Source organism: Portunus trituberculatus, chromosome 44 (genome assembly GCF_017591435.1).
Source record: "Portunus trituberculatus isolate SZX2019 chromosome 44, ASM1759143v1, whole genome shotgun sequence".
In the NCBI taxonomy this organism is placed as follows: Eukaryota; Metazoa; Arthropoda; class Malacostraca; order Decapoda; family Portunidae; genus Portunus; species Portunus trituberculatus.
In genome coordinates, this window is record NC_059298.1 from 26,629,923 (window position 1) to 26,646,185 (window position 16,263).

Genomic DNA, 16,263 nt, shown 5'->3' on the forward strand with positions numbered 1-16,263 from the left:
GGAAGAGGCATCAAAAATTCCCTGGCTGAGAGCAAATTCTCTTTTCTTGTATCTCAAGATATTTAAATCCAAGAAAGGCCAACTGTACTGCTGGAGCAGAAGCCACAGCCAGACTAATGAAAAAGGTTAGCTCTTGCAAAGTGATTTCCTGCTGGAACAGGAACTTGCCCTGTTACTTTATATGCTCCATTCTTTGAAAAAAAGAGTGTGTTGGCAGGCATAACACTGGAATTTAAACACAACAAGGAATTCCTCCGTTCGAATAAGCTCTAAAAACTGCCTGTCTTACATTAATTGTGATCCCTAATGAGTCAAACAACTGCATGGAATAAGTAACAAATGCCTACATTAATTGTGATCCCTAATGAGTCAAACAACTGCATGGAATAAGTAACAAATGCCTGAAATTCTTCTGCTGATGGGGCTATAAATAGATATACAGTCCTCTATATAGCAAGATGCTACTATACCAAACTTGTTCAGATGAGAGAGGGTGGGTTTGATCAGTTTTATTAAGATGGGAGAGGCAGACATCTGACTTTTAGGGAGGCAGGAAAAAAATTAAGCTTGTCCGATCCTTCCGCTTGGACCAGAACCACTTCCTGTCATCAGGTTTTAGATGAACAGAGAAAAATGCTTATTTAGATCTTTTTAAGTTGCAAATCATTAATCGTACTAACAATTTTAATAACTGGAAAAAAAGGTTTCATAATAAACCTTGGCCATCTGTGGGAACAGATTTCATGCTTGAGAAGTTTAAGTATGGAGCTGCTTAAAGCAAGCTGATCAGTTTTTGAAAACTTATTGGGTCCAGGGAGTGTCCTCTGCAGAGGTAACCAATCAAAAGCCAAGATGGAGCCCCACACAACAGAAAGAATTTAATTATCATAGATTCTCCATTGCAGCTTACTAGCATATATCTTACCACACTCACAGGGGTTGATCTTATTGGCAAGTCCATTGTTCATTCATCCCCTTTGCCTGGAGTGGCACTTGCCTCTAAGAGGGGTCTTGATGTCCTTGGGATTGCCTTCTTGGATGGCTGTTGAGCATCAAATGGGAACAAGAAAACTCACCAACTTCACAATCCCATTTACATAGTTTGGTCAGGGCTGAACTGTGGATATGAACTTGGAGGTGAGCAACCTTCTTCCTAAGATGGTTAATATAATTCACACCAGGGGGTAAAAGTCGAATACTATTGTTCAGTCCTTTTAAGTAAGAGTTGATGGACTGCCCCTTTCTTTGACCTGTCACTGACTCTGAACTATGGGAACTAGTGACTTGGTAAACTAACTGCATGGAAGGTGCGAATGTTAAAATACCTACCGTCAAACTCAAAGCTTTAGTAATGGCAAAGTAGTACCAAGAATGGAAAGATTTGGTGCATGATGCGATGCTTGATTTTGCTACAGTAAGTTTGGATAATGGCCTTTGGATAATGGCCAGTGTCACAAGCTCACATCAAGAAAGGTGGCCAGGCTGTCTGACCATGGTGCACCCTTGTTTTCCTTGCCATGAAAATGGCCAGTGTTTCTCAAGAGCTTTAAAGAAGTCTGCATTTTCTTCTACCGTGTCCTCCCAACAGACAGGAGGTGTAGCGCTAGCTGTTCCAAAACATCTAAGGGGTTTGGCATACCCATAACTTCCCTATCTTCTTCCTACGAGAAGGAAAGGTCAGTGACAACACTAAAACTAGAGATGTTCCTGTGAGGGGTACTAGCCATAACAGTTGTCCATCCACAGGACAATAAAGCAGCTGGTCATTTGGTGCAGGAACAGCCGAGGTATTGTTTATGTCAGTGCAGTGATTTAGTCCAGCTACAGGAGTAGGTGGCGAAACTTGTTGATTACTACCACTTTCCTTGTTAACCTTCCTTTTCTTGGACTCTCCACTAAGGTGGCCTTTTCCTATCCAGGGATGAGGAAAAAAACAGCATGACAGGCCAGTGGGCTTACAAGAGTCAGTCATGGCTAAGACTGTGTAATCATCATTAGGTCACTCATATATATAAATTTGAAGCAAAACAAACTAAAAAACTTAGGAAGGCACTCCTTAGAGAAACCGGTAAGCAAACTTAAATTTAATAATATGTACCAAGCCACTCCATGGAGAAGTAATTAATTAAGAAAAGATAAACATGTACTGCTTGGAGGAAGTAAACTCAGTACTTACATACTGAGCTACTCTTTGGAGAAGTAATTTATTTGTAGTTGGTAATGGGTATTGAACTACTCCTTGGAGAAGGCAGTTAATTATATTTGATAACAGGTATCGAGCTACTCATTGGAGAAGCTACAGTTAACAGGTACCAAGCAACTCTTTGGAGAAGTTATTTATAGTTGATAACAGGTACCAAGTGACTCCTTGGAGAAGCTTTTTATAGTTGATGATAGGGACTAAGCAACTCCTGGGAAAAGCCTGGAAGAAGACACCAGAGTAGATAAACAGCACCAGGGAACTCCATGGAAAAGCTTGTGACCATGCATTATTGACAGAAGTGAAGTGGGCAATGGCTAACAAACAAGCAAACAGGCTACAGTCCTTGGACTGTACCTTAATCTGCAACAAACAACCATTAAAGACCTTGGCCATCACTGTAAAAAAAAAGACTAACAACAGACACAGTCCTTGGACCGAAGTTAACACTTAATAAACAGTCAAAGTTAATAAAAAAAAAAAGAGAACTTACCAAATGAAAAGGCCAGAACAACAGTACTCACGAGACAACAAATAGTAAACACCATCAAAGGTCTTGGGTCTGTTGAGAACAAACAAATTAGTAAGAACAGACTATTGCAGGAAAAAGGAAGAAATCCTAGCAACAATCCAAACACTCACAATATGGATAAGGAAAAAAAGGGAAAGAGAACCTTACCACAGCAGAAAATGGGACGGGAAGTGTGAACTGAGCAACTGCTAGCTGTAAACTGACATAAGCTGTGAGCTCCAGGGATCTCATTGGCTACCTTGGATGCAGTTAAACTTTCATGAAGTGAAATTATGTGTATTAGGATGCCCATTGACATTTTCCTGCCCGGCAGGCATCACTTAACCCCTAGCGTATAACCAGCCTACATATTGGCGGGTGATATTTGAAACTGTAATGCCAGTCAGCCTACATATAGTAAGGGCTTTAAAAAACTGGCAGTAAAAGATAGCAAGCTGGCATTAGCACCATTGGAAAAAGTGTTTTCTTTAAGTCAAGACCAACTATTGTAACGCTGGCCTGTGCTGCTTACAGCAGCCCACCCAGCCCCCCATCCTCACGTGATTCACAGAGGGTCTGGTCGACCCTTTCCCTCCCTTTTCCCGCCTCCTCTGCCCTCCCTAGATCCTCCCTTCCTTTGTGTGCGTTGCTGGAGGATTGTCTGGGCGCCATGTAAACCTCTGGCACGCACATACACATGTACAATTGCACACAAATCTTGGTGTACATCAGAAATGAGCCATGAATTTTTTTTATTATTTTTATAATTTTTTTTTTTTTTTATTTACCTAGTTGTAGTTTTACAGGGCCTGAGGTTTATGCTCGTGTGTGTGTGTGTGTGTGTGTGTGTGTGTGTGTGTGTGTGTGTGTGTGTGTGTGTGTGTGTGTGTGTGTGTGTGTGTTTACCTAGTTGTTGTTTACAGGAGGAGTAGTTCAAACTCGTGCTGTCCCGTCTCTATATCTACTCTTATCTAACTTTTCCTTAAATCCATGAATTGGTTTTGCTTCAACCACTTCTTTCTCCAGCCCATTCCAGATTCCCATAATTCTTTGTGGAAAACTGTATTTCTCTATGTCCTTTGTACACACACTCATCTTCACTTTTCTCCCATGCTTCCTCCCACTTCTCATATCCCTCACCACCAGATCATCACAGTCCAACTTCTCATTGCCAGACAAAATCCTATACATAGTGATAAGGATTGTGTCTGGCAGTGAGAAGTTGGACCATGATGATCTGGTGGTGAGGGATATGATAAATGGGAGGAAGCATATGTATGTGTTTCACTGTTTGATCTGCTGCAGTCTCTGACGAGACAGCCAGAACGTTACCCTACGGAACAAGCTCAGAGCTCATTATTTCCGATCTTCAGATAGGCCTGAGACCAGGCACACACCACACACCGGGACAACAAGGTCACAACTCCTCGATTTACATGCTGTACCTACTCACTGCAAGGTGAATAGGGGCTACACGTGAAAGGAGACACACCCAAATATCTCCACCCGGCCGGGGAATCGAACCCCGGTCCTCTGTGTGTGTGTGTGTGTGTGTGTGTATTTACCTAGTTGTAGTTTTACAGGGCCTGGGCTTTATGCTCGTGTGGTCCCGTCTCCATATCTACACTTATCCAATTTTTCTTTAAAACTATGTACACTCTTTGCTGATACCACTTCCTCACTCAAACTGTTCCAAGTCTCAACACATCTTTGCGGGAAACTAAATTTTTAACATCTCTCAGACATCGTCCTTCCTTAGTTTCTTACTATGCGATCTTGTGCTTCTAAAGTCATATTCTTCTCTCAGGATCAGTTTCTCATTATCCACTTCATCCATTCCGTTAATCAATTTATAAACTTGTATCAGATCCCTCTCTCTTCTCTGCTCCAAGGTTGGTAGATCCATTGCCTTTAGTCTCTCCTCATATGCCATCCCTTTAAATTCTGGAACCATTCTTGTAGCCATTTTTGTAGTCTCTCTAATTTTCTTATGTGTTTCTTTTTATGGGAGAAAAGTATTGGTGCCAATACTGACCCCTGTGGCACTCCGCTGTCTACTGTTCTCCACTTGGACTTCATATCTTTAACTATCGTCCTTATTTCTCTCCCCCTTAAGTAATTCTTCATCCATCTCAATGTGCTTCCTTTTAAGCCACCCTTCTCCTCTAACTTCCATAGTAATCTTTCATGTGGCACTTTATCAAAAGCCTTTTTTAGATCTAAATAAATACAGTCAATCCATCCTCTCTCTCTTGTACTTTATCAACTATTCTAGAGTAGAAACTCAATAAATTTGTCACACACGACCGACCTTTTCTAAAACCAAATTGGCTATTTGATAATATTTTGTTGTCTTCAAGAAACTCGATCCATTGCTTCTTTATTACTTTTCACACATCTTGCATATTACACTAGTTAGTGATACCGGCCTGTAATTTAAAGGTTCTTCCTTCCTTCCGCTCTTATATATGGGAACCACCTCAGCTCTTTTCCACTCCACTGGCACTGTTCCATTTTCTATTGAGCATTTTATGATGTTGTATATTGGACTTGCTAGTTCTTCCTACATTCTTTCAGTATTCTGCCTGAGACTTCATCCAGTCCCATTGCCTTTTCCTCATCCAATTCCATCATCAACTTTTTATTTCAAGCTTGGTTACTTTAATCTCTTTCATATAGACAGTCTCTCTATTACCCTGTGGTCTTTCAAATTTGGATTCCTTAGTAAAGACCTCATGAAATTTACTATTTAACAGTTCTGCCATACTTTTGGGTCTTCCACCATTCCGTTCTCTCCTTTTAACCTTTCTATTGTTTCTTTTTGTCTTATTTTTCCATTTATGAATCTGTAGAACAATTTTGGTTGTTCCTTACATTTTTCGACAATGTCCTTTTCATAGTTCTTTTCTTCTTCCTTTCTCACCTTAGCATATTCATTTCTTGCTGTTTTGAAGTTTTCCTTATTTTCTGGATTTCTGTTTCTTCTCCACCTTTTCCATGCTCCATCTCGTTTCTCCTTTGCCCTAGCACATCTTGCATTAAACCAATCTTTCTTTCCTTCTTCTTTAGGTCTATATTTCGGAACATATTCCCTGACCCCAGTTTTGTATATTTCCAAAATAAGTTATATTTCTCTTGAACCGTTAATGAGTTTTCCATCTCCTCCCAGTTTACGTTTTAAAATAGTTCTTGAGATTCTCAATATCAGCCTTTCTGTAATTTAATCGGTCTCCTTTGTATGATTCATCTCTATCTTCCTTTCCTTCTTCTATATCCATCTCTAATATTACATGGTCACTCTTTCCCAATGGGCACTTGTATCTTATATCATCGTTAATTGGTATATCCCTTGTAAAAACTAGGTCTAATCTTGCCGGCTCATCGTTTCCTCTGAATCTTGTGTTTTCCTTTACTCTTTGGACCATCAAATTATCTATCATTAGGTTCAGGAATCTATCTCCCAGGCATCTTCCCCATACCACTTTCATAATTTTCCCAGTCTACCTCCTTACAGTTGAAATCTCCTATCAATATCACTTTTCTCCTTTCCTTAATGATTCTTGTAAGACTCCTTATTGTGTCATCTATCATGTCTCTATATTCTTGGTTAGTCCATGAGTTTTTTTTTGGTGGCACATATGTTCCAATGATTGTTAACTCCTTTTTGTTAATATGCATCTTAACATACAGTATTTCTGATTTTCCTTTCCCAAACCCCACTTGATTTACCACTATCTCCTTCCTTAACATCATCATGACTCCTCCTCCTCCTTTACCCATTCTCTCTCTCCTCCATATATTATACCTTTTATCTATGTCTATTTTTATTGCCTCATTTAACTTTGTTTCCACCAGGCATACAATATCTGGTTCTTCTTTCTTTATGTAATCTCTTAATTCTAATTTACTAGATAAAATCCCATCTATGTTTGTATACATCATTTTTAATCTCTTGTTCTTATCATTTTTAGTTAAACTTGCTCCATTCTTTTCTCTTCTTTCTCTTTTATATACCATTTCCTTATCCTGTCTCCTATAATTCTCCAAAAAAATGCCTTCTTCTCCTCCTCTGACCTTTCATTATTTTTTTCTCTTGCTTCTGCCACCAGTTCATTGTGTGTGTGTGTATTTACCTAATTGTAACATACGGGAAAGGAGCTACGCTCGTACTGTCCCGTCTCCATATCTACTAATGTCCAACTTTTTCTTAAAATCATGAACATTCCTTGCATTGACCACTTCCACATCCAAACTATTCCATGCTTCCACACTTCTATGAGGGAAGCTATATTTTTTCACATCTCTCCTAAGTGGCCATCTTTAGTTTTTTTCCATGCCCTCTCGACACTCTTTCATTCCACATACACAGATCTACCCTGTCCATTTTTTCCATGCCATTCATCACTCTGTATATCGCTATCAGGTCTCCTCTCTCTTCTGTTTTCCAGGGTCGGAAGTTGCATCCTGTTCAGTCTGTCCTCATAAGTCAAATCTCTCAAGTCAGGCACCATTTTTGTCGCAGCCCTCTGTACTTCCTCTAATTTTCTTATGTGTTTCTTCAAGTTCGGAGCCCACTGTATTATTGCATATTCAAGCCTCGGTCTTATCATTGCAGTAATTATTTTCTTCATCATTTCCTCATCTAAATATATGAACGCCACTCTTATGTTCCTCAATAAGTTCAATACTTCTCCAATTATTTTGTTTATATGTCTCTCTGGCGATAGGTCATTGGTAATTGTCACCCGAGATCTTCTTCATTACTGGTTTTTATGTCTTCATTTCCTATCTTGTACATACCCCTGATTCTTCTTTCACTCTTGCCAAACTCTAATTTCTTGCATTTTGTCGTGTTGAACTCCATCTGCCGTGTACAGCTCCATTTCCATATTCTGTCCAAGTCTTCCTGAAGTAATTCGCAATCTTTGGCACATCTCACTTTCCTTAACAATTTTGCATCATCTGCAAATAGGCTCACATAACTGGACACCCCATCCACCATGTCATTTATATAGACTGCAAACATTACTGGTGCCAACACCGATCCCTGTGGGACTCCACTCTCCACCAAGCCCCACTCTGATGGTCTGTCCTTAATTATTGTTCTCATTTCTCTTCCCACCAAAAAGTCTTCCATCCATTTTAGAAAACTGCCATGCACTCCTCCTACCATTTCAAGTTTCCAGATCAGTCTCCGGTGTGGTACCTTATCAAAAGCCTTTTTTAACCCGTACAGCATCAGCAGATCTGAGACTTTGTGATTTCGCCAGTGCTGGCCACATGTGGCTACACGTGGAAGGAAACACACCCAAATATATCCACCCGGCCGGGGAATCGAACCCTGGTCCTCTGGGTGTGTCTGTGTGTGTGTGTGTGTGTGTGTATTTACCTAATTGTAGTTTTACAGGGCCTGGGCTTTATGCTCGTGTGGTCCTGTCTCCATATCTACACTTATCCAATCTTTCCTTAAAACTGTGTACACTCATTGCAGACACTACTTCTTCATTCAAACTGTTCCACTTCTCGACACATCTTTGCGGGAAACCATACTTTTTAATATCTCTTAGACATCTTCCCTTCCTCAGTTTCTTACTATGCGATCTTGTGCTTCGACTGGCATATTCTTCTCTCAGGATCAGATACTCATTGTCCACTTGGTCCATTCCGTTGATAATTTTATAAACTTGTATAAGATCCCCTCTCTCCCTTCTCCGTTCCAAAGTTGGAAGATCCATAGCCTTTAGTCTCTCTTCATATGTCATCCCTTCAAGTTCTGGGACCATTCTTGTAGTCATTTTTTGTATTCTTTCCAGCTTCCTTATATGTTTCTTTTTGTGAGAGGTCCACACTACAGTCATGTACTACATATTCCAATCTTGGTCTTATTATAGTACTTATCAGTTTCTTCATCATTTCTTTGTCCATGTAGTGAAATGCTATTCCAATATTCCTTAGCAAATTATACGTCTCACTGAAAATTCTATCAATATGGCTTGCCGGTTGATTATTTTCTTCCATAGTCACTCCCAAATCCTTTTCCTTTTTTACTTTCTCCAGTTCTACTCCATTTCCCATCTTATAGATTCCCTCTGGTGGTCTTTCACTCTTTCCCATTTTCATGACATGGCTTTTGTCCAAATTGAATTCCATCTCACTTTTTACTCCATTCCCAGATCTTATTTAGGTCTTCTTCCAGTATTTCACAGTCCTCTTTTTGTTTTATGGCTCTGCACAGTTTGCATCATCCACAAACAGGTTTATGTAGCTGTTCACTCCTTCTGGCATGTCATTTATATAAATGAGAAAGTGTGTGTGTGTGTGTGTAATGATTTTTGTTGCCTTTAGCTGGTGACTGCCGGAACTCTGTTGTGCACTTGACGAGTTAAAGTGGTCTAGCTGATGCCTTGTGCTGTCTATAAATGTATCAGCAATGCCACTTTCAGAGATGACCAACCCTTCAGGAAGTCAACAGATCACACAGGGATGCCACAGAATGCCTGACTTCCTATCTTTCTAAGATTTCTGATTGGGGCAGAAAAATCTAGTTTTCAATGCCTCAAAAACTCAATTCCTCCATCTATCAACTCGACACAACCTTCCAGACAACTATCCCCTTTCTTCAATGACTCAACTGTCTCCCTCTTCCATACTGAATACCCTCGGTCTGTCCTTTACTCAAAATCTTAACTGGAAACTTCACATCTCACCCCTTCAACTGCTTACTCTATATAGGGGCCTTATCTGCCTCTGTATGGAGTACTCTTTGCATGTTTGGGGGGGATGGTTCCAGTCATACAGTTTTACTAGATAGGGTGGAATCAAAAGCTTTTCGTCTCATCAACTCCTCTCCTCTGACTAAAGGGTAGAATCAAACGCTTTTCGTCTCATCAACTGCCCTTCTCTGACTAACTGTCTTCAGCATCTTTCTCACCGCCAAAATGTTGCATCTCTTTCTATCTTTTATCGCTCTTTTCATGCTAATTGTTTTACTGATCTTGCTAACTGCATGCCTCCTCTCCTCCTGCGGCCTTGCTGCACAAGGCTTTCTTCTTCCTCTCATCCCTATTCTGTCCAACTCTCTAACACAAGAGTTAACCAGTACTCTTAATCATGCATACCTTTCACTGGTAAACTTTGGAACTCCCTCCCTGCATCTATTTCTGACTTCCTACGACTTCTTTTAAGGAGGAGGTATCGAGGCATTTGCTCCCTAATTTTGGCTGACACTTTTCTCTTTTGTAGAGAGCCAGCACTCAAGTTGGCTTTTCTTTTATTCATTTTTTTTTTTTTTTTACCCTTGGCTGGTTCTCTTCTTCATAAATAAAAAAAAAATTGTTTATAGAATTTGAACAGAAAGTATAAATTTAAGCATTAGTATAAATTTAACTCCATAAAACTTAAGCTTTCACTGTAAGGTTTACCAGTATTGCTAATATATATACTGTATGTTTATTTGTGCCAGAATGTGGAGGAGGTGGGTCCATGGGCAATGTGGTGCTGTCTCAGTGTGGGCTACTTTGTGCCTATGGTGTATGTTGTCACAATCCAGGCCTTGTCCTTGTCTCTAGCTCACCACACATTTCCAGTGTAAGTGTAATTCTCCTAGCTATTTGTCTGTTAGTTTCTAACCAGATGCTATTGTCTCTTCATAATAGGTGCTCAGACTTCTCTATAGGATGCTGATGAAACAAGTAAAAGTTTAATAACTTGTCTTTTATTTATATGTTAATTAGCTGTGTTGACCATGTAATGAATTGGCTAAATGAGTAACTTTCATGGTTTAGTTGGGTGAAAGCTTGTTAACATGGGAGGTGAAAAAAGGCTTTGCAAGAAGAAAGTTATTTAAACCCTTAGCATGTTTTATAGTATCATAAATGGTTTGCCTGTGTATATGGTATCAGATGACTCTCCTGTAATTTCAGGCATCTTTTACAAGACATGACATTTACACACACACACACACACACACACACACACACACACACACACACACACACACACACACACACACACACACACACACACACACAGAACCCAGATATTGTGGGTCTTACTGAAACAAAACTGAGAGAGGGAGAAGACTTGATGATGGTTGGAGAAGGGAAATATAACGTTTGGAAAAGAAATAGAGTAGGTAAGATGGGAGGAGGAGTGATGTTGCTGGTTAAAAAAGATATAAAGGTGGATCAAGTGAAAAAAGGTATGGGAAAGGCAGAAGTGCTAAAGATCAGAGCAGAAACTAATGAAGGAAAAAAGAGGCACTACATAGTGGTGTACGTACCACCTAAGACAAATGCATGGTCAGTACAGGAATATGAAGAAATGATAAGTGATACAGGAACATGTCTGGAAGAAATGTTGGGTGGCTGTGAACGAACTATAATGATGGGAGATTTTAATTGTAAAGAGGTGTGTTGGGAGGACTGGTCAATGGAAGGATCAGAGACAACATGGGGAAATACACTATTGACACTGGCAATGGAAAATGTGTTAACTCAGTGGGTCAAAGAAGATACTAGGTTTGGAGGAGAGGAGCATCGTCAAGACTGGACTTGGTCTTTAGTACAGAGCCAATGGTCATTGAGGAGATGAGGGTGGAGTGCCCTTTAGCAAAGAGTGATCATGCAGTTTTGGAGTTCAAGGTGATAGACGAAGAGAAATCTAGAAGAAATGAAGAATATAAAGTGGGAAGATGGAATTATGCCAAGACAGATTTTGGAAACCTAAAGAAATTCTTTCAAGAGACAAATTGGATGAAATTCAAGAGTGCTAAGGAGCAAATGAAAAGTGGAAGGAATTTATAAAAATATACAAAGAAGGTGAGAAAAATTTGTACCAATAAGACAACATAGAGAAGTTGGAAAGCAGGACTGGTTTAACGATAGATGTGAAAAGGCTAGAACAAGAAAAGAGGATGCATGGAAGAGGTGGAGAAGGAAAAGACGGATTAAGCAGTGGGAAAGTTACAAAAGAGCAAGAAATGAATATGTGTTGATTAGAAGAGAAGAAAGAAAGAAACAAGAAAAGGATATAATTGATAAATGTAAAGACCAACCAAGGCTTTTTACAGACATGTGAACAACAACATCAAAAATAGAGAAAGTATTGAAAGTTTAGAAGTAAATGGAGTATGCAGTGAAGATCCCAGGAAATGGCAGAGGCTATGAATGGATGCTTTCGGAAGGTATTCACAAAGGAGACTGCTTTTGACAAACCACTGGTAATGGAACAGAAAGGGATTATGAAGGAGTTTCAAGTAACTGTGGAGGAGATCAAGAACATGATGGGGAGTTTAGAAGTGAGAAAAGCTGTGGGACCTGATGGGGTATCAGGATGGATTTTAAGAGAATGCAGGGAGCAATTGGCAGAAAAAGTTTGTGAAGTAATTGATGCCTCATTAAGGGAAGGTGTAGTGCCCCAAGACTGGAAAAGAGCTAACATTGTCCCAATCTATAAATCAGGTAACAAGAGAGACCCATTGAACTATAGACCAGTGTCACTTACAAGTGTGGTAGCTAAGATGTGTGAGAGGGTGGTGAAGACTAGATGGACAGACTTCTTGGAGAAAAATGACATACTTTGTGAGTGTCAATTTGGTTTTAGGAAAGGGCGTTCATGCACGACAAACCTGATATGTTACTATTCGAGGGTGATAGATGTAATACAGGAAAGAGATGGTTGGGCTGATGGAATATATCTGGATTTAAAAAAGGCCTTTGATAAGGTACCACACCAGAGACTGATCTGGAAACTTGAAATGGTAGGAGGAGTGCATGGCAGTTTACTAAAATGGATGGAAGACTTTTGGTAGGAAGAGAAATGAGAACAATAATTAAGGACAGACCATCAGAATGGGGATTGGTGGAGAGTGGAGTTCCACAGGGATCAGTGTTGGCACCAGTAATGTTCGCAGTCTACATAAATGACATGGTGGATGGGGTGTCCAGTTATGTGAGCCTATTTGCAGACGATGCAAAATTGTTACGAAAAGTGAGATGTGACAAAGATTGCGAACTACTCCAGGAAGACTTGGACAGAATATGGAAATGGAGCTGTACATGGCAAATGGAGTTCAACACGACAAAATGCAAGAAAATAGAGTTTGGCAAGAGTGAAAGAAGAATCAGGAGTATGTACAAGATAGGAAATGAAGACATAAAACCAGTCATGAAGAAAAAGACCTTGGGGTGACAATTACCAATGACCTATCGCCAGAGAGACATATAAACAAAATAATTGGAGAAGTATTGAACTTATTGAGGAACATAAGAGTGGCGTTCGTATATCTAGATGAAGAAATGATGAAGAAAATAATTACTGCAATGATAAGACCGAGGCTTGAATATGCAACAATACAGTGGGCTCCGAACTTGAAGAAAGAAACACATAAGGAAACTAGAGAAAGTACAGAGGGCTGCAACGAAAATGGTGCCTGACTTAAGAGATTTGACTTATGAAGACAGACTGAAAAGAATGCAACTTCCAACCCTGGAAAACAGAAGAGAAAGGGGAGACCTGATAGCAATATACAGAGTGATGATTGGCATGGAAAAATGGATAGGGAAGATCTGTGTATGTGGAATGGAAGAATGTCGAGAGGGCATGGGAAAAACTAAAATGGCCACTTATAGGAGAGATGTGAAAAAATATAGCTTCCCTCATAGAAGGGTGGAAGCATGGAATAGTTTAGACGTGGAAGTGGTCAACGCAAGGAATATTCATGATTTTAAGAAAAAGCTGGACATTAATAGATATGGAGACGGGACAACACGAGCATAGCTCTTTTCCCGTATGTTAAAATTAGGTAAATACAATTAGGTAAATACACACACACACGCATCACCGCCGAGAGAGGAAGTCCTGAAGACGGCTCGTCTCCGGCTGAGGACCGGGCAAAGGGAGAAATTACCTATGGTGTTTGCAGGGAATGCCTTAACCTAGTTGATGCCAAAATGAAGGAAGTGAAACATGAACACCAAGAAGTACAAAAGTCCTTTAAGGAGATAATGAAAAAGCAAGAAGAAAATAAAGTGATTACACAGAGTGAAATGGTAAAAGCATTGAAGGAAAATGAGTATATGGTGAGAGATATTGCTGAAAAGAAAAAATGTGTGATCATAACAGGTTTGAGGGAGGAAACTAACAGGAACTGGCAAGATAAGAAGGATAAGGAAAATGACTTGATTAAGTTTTTACTGAATAAGGTCTCCGAGGAGGAAGAATGTCTATATGCAGAGGTAGAGGAAAGTGTGAGACTAGGAGCTTTTGAGGAAGGCAAGAGTAGACCATTAAAATTGAAATTAAAGTCTCAGGTGGCAGCCGAGGCCTTGCTGAGGAGGGCCTGGAAACTTAAAGACTACGAGGAAACCAAAACAATTTACATAAGAAGAAATATGACACAGGATGAAAGAATGAAAATGAAAGGGCTTGTAACTGAAGTGAGAGAGAAGAATGAGGAAAGAACCGAGGAGGAAAAGACCAAGTTTTTTTGGAGGATGAGAAATGGGAGGCTGAAGAAGTGGTGGATAAAACAGACGGAATAGACATTACACTCACTGAAACATGGAAGAAAGAGATTAGGAATGTAATTCAAGTGACTTACACGAATATAGATGGATGTCTGTCTAAGAGGCATGAATGTATGGATTACCTAAGAAACAATGAACCGGACATAATGTGTGCGGTGGAAACAAAGTTAAGGCCCGAAATAAAGCTAGATTGGTTTGATGTGAAACACTACAAAGTATGGAGAAATTATAGAAAAAATAAAGGAGGTGGTGGTATAATGGTTCTTAGTAAGGGAAATGAGGAAGTGATAAGTATGCTTATAACAGATGGTAAGAGGGACATTAATATTATAACAGTATACATACCACCCAGAACCAGTGCTTGGAAATATGAACAGTATCAAATGATGATGAGAAATACTCTAGACAGAATGAAGCAGGAACTCATCAGAAAGGATAGTGATGATAGTCAGGGACTTTAATTGTAAGGAGATAGTGTGGGAAGACTACGAAGTGGTGAATTGTGGTGAGTGGGCAGAGGAATTGTTAAACGTAGCAACAAATAACTTGATGACCCAGTGGGTGAGATCACCAACAAGGTACAGGGGACAGGATGTTGCAGCAAGGTTGGATTTGGTATTTACCAGGGGCATCTCCCTAAAAGAGGAAATTGAACATGAATGTCCCTTGGGGAAAAGCGACCATGATGTCCTAAGTTTTGAGCTGGAAACGGAATTAAGCACGGAAAAGAGTGTGGAGCACAGGGAGGAAAAATTAAATTATGTTAGGGCAAATTATAACCATACTAGAGAGTTCTTTAATGAAATTGACTGATCTGTGGTATACCAGGAAGGGGATATGCAATTGAAATACGATAAATTTATGGATTTATATAACTCTGCTGTGAAGAAGTTTGTGCCATATCACAGAAAGAGGACTTTAAAAATAATAAGCAGTGGTTTAATAGAAATTGTGAAGAAGCAAAAAAGAACAAAGAAAAGGCATGGAAGAAACTTAAGAAAAACAGTGATGTATTATCAAAAGAAGCCTACAAAACAGCAAGGAATAGATATGTTGAAGTAAGGAGAACAGCACAAAAGGAATATGAACAGAGGGTGGTGGAAAACTGTGATAGTGACCCTAAAATGTTTTACAGATTCATAAATGGAAAACTAAGAAAAAGGGAGGCAATAGAAAAAGTAAAAAATGGGGAAGAAGTATATGAGGATGCTAGAGATATAGCTGAAATAATGAACGACAACTTTTGCAAAGTGTTTACAAAGAAGGAGCATTTTACAGGAGAAAGGCCTACGGAAATAAAGCAAATGCAGGACATCATGGTTACTAAAGAAGATATAAGGAAAATTATAAGTAATTTGGACATTAATAAATCAATGGGGCCTGATGGCATATCTGGGAGGTTGCTAAAAGAATGTAAGGATCAATTGTTGAACCCCATATTTGATATTGTGGAAACCTCCATACGAACAGGAATAGTCCGGAAAGAGTGGAAAAGAGCTGACATTGTGCCTATATATAAGAATGGTAGTAGAATGGAACCGTTAAATTACAGACCAGTATCGATGACTAGTATATTGTGCAAGGTATGTGAAGAAGTAATTAAAGCTAAGTGGAGTGAGTATCTAGAAAGTGAAAACATTCTGAGTGAAAGGCAGTTTGGTTTCAGGAAGGAAGATCGTGCGTATCCAATTTATTATGTTTTTATTCAAAAGTGACTGACATACTACAACATAGAGGGATGGGTGGATGCTATTTACCTTGACTTGAGAAAGGCCTTTGATAAAGTGCCACAGTGAAAACTAAAGAAGATTGTAGGAGTAAGTGATAAACTAGCAAAATGGATGGAAATTTACTTAGTGGGAAGAGAAATGCGAACAGTGGTGAAAGGAGGGAAGTCCGAGTGGAAGAAGGTAACCAGTGGAGTTCCACAAGGGTCAGTGTTCTGGTCCCATCATGTTTTTTATTTATGTTAATGATATGCCAGTAGGAATTGACAGTTATATGAACATGTTTGCGGACGATAC

General features: G+C 39.5%; 1 protein-coding gene across 11 annotated transcripts in view; it reads left to right on the top strand.

The window, feature by feature from the left end:
• The window catches only part of LOC123518556 (adhesion G protein-coupled receptor E3-like), a 71,582-nt gene that overhangs the window by 42,000 nt on the left and 13,319 nt on the right, over positions 1-16,263 (top strand). For 9 of the 11 annotated variants that reach the window (XM_045279399.1, XM_045279396.1, XM_045279404.1 and 6 more), the window contains one exon: positions 10,174-10,298. The exons of the other annotated variants lie outside the window; for them this stretch is intronic. In XM_045279399.1, the coding sequence (XP_045135334.1) occupies positions 10,174-10,298 (125 nt within the window). The remainder of the gene's footprint in view (positions 1-10,173; positions 10,299-16,263) is intronic. 11 annotated transcript variants of the gene reach the window in all.